The sequence below is a fragment of the Melitaea cinxia genome, chromosome 4, assembly GCF_905220565.1.
Source record: "Melitaea cinxia chromosome 4, ilMelCinx1.1, whole genome shotgun sequence".
Taxonomy (NCBI): Eukaryota; Metazoa; Arthropoda; class Insecta; order Lepidoptera; family Nymphalidae; genus Melitaea; species Melitaea cinxia.
This window is the reverse complement of record NC_059397.1, coordinates 7129118-7130340: the sequence shown is the minus strand read 5'-3', so window position 1 is coordinate 7130340 and position 1223 is coordinate 7129118. Positions and strand designations below refer to the sequence as shown.

The 1223-nt window shown below is 43.5% G+C and overlaps 1 protein-coding gene across 1 annotated transcript; it reads left to right on the top strand.

Moving 5' to 3' along the window:
- Positions 1-207: 207 nt before the first annotated feature.
- On the top strand, positions 208-789 carry LOC123670530 (achaete-scute complex protein T3-like). Its single transcript, XM_045604018.1, has one exon. It carries the CDS (start codon positions 208-210, stop codon positions 787-789), a length of 582 nt encoding a protein of 193 aa, XP_045459974.1.
- Positions 790-1223: the final 434 nt, after the last annotated feature.

The window sequence follows — 1223 nt, the reverse complement described above, 5'->3', positions numbered from 1 at the left end:
ATCAACGTGCAACAAGTAGCCGAGCAGCAGGCGGGGAGGACCGCGGCCCGTGCGTGCGCGCGCGCCCGGCACGCGCCCCACCGCCGCCGCGCGCCGCGCACTACTTAGTGTCGGGGGTGCGAGCCACCTCCGCCAATCCACCGGCAACCTCCGCGGCACGCACACGTGCGCTCGACCTGACCTAATATCGACAGTTTTACGTTCGTGATGCCCATGGCGGCGATTCACACTTATCAAAATCTCGACGTTAACCAAAAGTTAACGCAGCTGCAGAACCCCGCACCGAGACGCTTAGCACCGGCTCCAGTAGACACAGCGCGTTGTAAAAAGAAATCTTATATTCATCAGCCTTACCCGATTCAACCAGCGTCTGTGGCCCGAAGAAACGCCAGGGAAAGGAATAGAGTGAAACAAGTTAACAATGGATTTGCAGCCCTTCGACAACATATTCCTTCCGCTGTCACGGCTGCTTTAGCGGGTGGCAGAGGATCTTCCAGAAAACTGAGTAAAGTTGATACGTTGAGGCTCGCTGTTGAATACATTAAGAGCTTGAAACGTTTATTAGATGAGAGTGAAGAAGGATGCTCAGAAACTCAAATGAGTTTGGGCTTAAGTGGTAATGGACCACAAACACCTCCGTCTTCAGACGAGTCTCATTCACCTGCACCTTCACTAATATCAGAAAGTTCGACAGGGCCAACCTGTCACGACGCTTACGATTCCTATGAACCGATGAGTCCTGAAGATGAAGAGTTACTTGATGTTATTACTTGGTGGCAACAACAATGAATTAAGGTTGGTTACGCTTTATTATTAAACATATTAAAATAAGAAGTAGTAATTTAAACGAGAAATCCATGACTAAAACGTATTATTCTTTAAGTTCAAATAAAAGCTTGAATGGCCGTGAAAACTTATATCTTCCTTACTTTATTCAGTATAGCGATAAGAAAGCAAGGTTACAAAAAGATAAACTAGTTATTATTAAATATTTGAATTATTCTATAAGTTAGTTGGTATAAGGCCCCTGTGCTTTGATATTTCCAAATTCTTATCATTTTGTTTGCATTGTTTGTCGCGACTTTGTTGACATTGCGTTATCACATTATCGTTTTTTTTTTTTATCGAATAAGGCACTTTTAGCTTTTATTTATTAGCGACATACGGATTTCTATAAAAAGCTCAGGTAAATATTAAAAATATGCTAAGCTCTTTGTGCTATT

Coding starts and splice junctions, on each gene's coding strand:
- LOC123670530 (XM_045604018.1), top strand. CDS start 208: ATGCCCATGGCGGCGATTCACACTTATCAAAATCTCGACGTTAACCAA.